This window comes from Papilio polytes, unplaced genomic scaffold (genome assembly GCF_000836215.1).
Source record: "Papilio polytes unplaced genomic scaffold, Ppol_1.0 DF822178.1, whole genome shotgun sequence".
Taxonomy (NCBI): domain Eukaryota; kingdom Metazoa; phylum Arthropoda; class Insecta; order Lepidoptera; family Papilionidae; genus Papilio; species Papilio polytes.
In genome coordinates, this window is record NW_013527026.1 from 2,645,097 (window position 1) to 2,647,329 (window position 2,233).

Below are 2,233 nucleotides of genomic sequence, written 5' to 3' on the forward strand. Positions count from 1 at the left end.
AATTATCAGCCAATGGCAAGAGCTTTTGTTGTCATTGGAATGAATTTTGGCATGTTATTTAAAAGTTAGCCTAAATCTATACTAATATAATGAGAAAAGATTTGTATTTTTGGGATTTTTCGACAGCTATTATATATTTTACTTGCTGTTGCTCGCGACTTTGACCGTGTGGATTTAAATTACCTTTTTAACGGTGAAAGAATTTTTAAAATCGGCCCAGTACTTTTTGATTTCTTTCAATATGTACAAAAATACAAATCTTTCCTTTTTATAATATAGTATAGATAAACATAGATATGATATTTGTTAAATTGTTTGTATAAGGTTATCAGCGTTAGCCCGCACAGTAGTCCGTCGCACGGGTATCTTCATGAGCTGCAAGGGCTACGACGAGGAGTGCGGCGTGGCGGGCCACCAGGCCGGCCGCCTGCAGACGGGCGTCGTGCGAGTCAACTGTGTCGATTGTCTGGACAGGACGAATACCGCGCAGTTTGCCATAGGAAAATGTGTACTAGCTCATCAGGTTAGTTGTTACATTCAGACACTCCGAATTGTACAAATGTATTGTCATCCTTCTCAGACTATTAAAAAAAAGAGAGATACGATTTCGGTAACTCTTAGTTATGACTAGCCAAGCTTTCGCCCGCGACTCCGTCCGCGCGGAATTAAAAAAAACAAAACTGAGTAGCCTATGTATTCTTCCAGACCATCCTCTACGTCTACTAAATTTCATCGAAATCCGTTCAGCCGTTTAGGCTACAAACTAACAATCATCCATCCATCCATCTAAACTTTCGCATTTATAATATTAGTATGATTCGTAGGATTACATTATCAATACCATTTTATTTTCAAAATATGTCAAGTCTAAAAATTTGGGCAAAATGGACATCTAGGGTAGCAACACTGGCAATGTTTATGGATGTCTCGTAAATGTTTTGGTTAACTTTAGGACGAAAACCTTGCATAATATTCTAATTAAATAATCATTTAAATTATAACAATAAATTGGTTTAATTTCAGCTTTACGCTCTAGGTCTGATAGGTGAGCCAGTTATTGAGTTCGATTCAGACTGCGTACGACTGCTAGAAGGTCTGTATGAGGACCACGGAGACACGCTCGCGCTGCAGTACGGGGGCTCGCAGCTAGTTCATAGGTATACGAAATTTTTATTACAACTATATATTTATGTCGGCTTGAGCTAGCACTATATCTGAATTACACCTAGGGGGGCGCCACCGCTCTAACGTAAACACTGTCTCCACGTAAATAACAAAAACAAAAAAATAACATCTACACCTCCGCAATCTCATTGCTCAAAATACACCACACAGTAGCAACCATGGCCCTCCTCTCACGATCTCCCAAGCCGCCTGGTCATCGTGGGGGATAATGACGACGACCCTCTAAATACAGATAAAAATCATTCATCAGACATATATATAGCAACACTCAATACAAGATCATTAAAAACTCCTGAAAAACTTATTGAATTAGAAACAGCCATCGAACATATAAATTGCGACATTCTTGGAATTAGTGAAATGAGAAGACTGGAAGAAAAAATAATAGACTACGGAGACTTTATTCTATATTACAAGGGTGAAACCCCAGGATTATATGAAGTGGGATTTATTATCAAGAAAAAACTCTCAAAAGCCATAATAGAGATAAAAGGAATGACGAGAAAATGAGAATGAGAATGACGAAAATGAAAGAATAGCAGTTCTCAACATAAAACTTCCCACAAATAGGAAAAAATACGAAGCATGGTCTATTATCCAAGCTTATTCACCTTTTTTTTTTCTCGCTGGGAAAATGCCTTTACGCATCCCCCCCCGTTGCCAGGGGGGGTATGTGGGGCTCGCCGGCCGAAAGATCGAAGATGGCCGGAATACCCACTAAAAACCCAGCGGTGTTCCTTCAGTTCGCCATTGGCTGGGTCACGGGAACGCTTTTGCTTTCTTCCGCGACCCAGAAGCTTATTCACCTACAGAATATGAGAAAAAAGACGATATTGCAATAATAGAACAATTCTGTCGAGACCTACAAAAAACAATCGAAAACTCTTACAAAAATGTTATAGTCATGGGCGATTTCAATGGACAAACAGGAACAAGCCAAGAAGGAGAAGAATATACAGTTGGAAAATATGGTATAGGGAAACGAAGCAACAATGGATCGAGATTGGTCAACTTTGCGTTAGAAAATAAAATGAGCATTTTAAATAGC

The 2,233-nt window shown here is 39.0% G+C and overlaps 1 protein-coding gene across 1 annotated transcript in view; it reads left to right on the forward strand.

The window, feature by feature from the left end:
• LOC106106728 (polyphosphoinositide phosphatase) overlaps positions 1-2,233 on the forward strand; it is an 8,765-nt gene that overhangs the window by 2,769 nt on the left and 3,763 nt on the right. Inside the window, 2 exon segments of the mRNA XM_013287369.1 lie at positions 325-523; positions 1,024-1,157. Coding sequence (XP_013142823.1) covers positions 325-523; positions 1,024-1,157 — 333 coding nt within the window.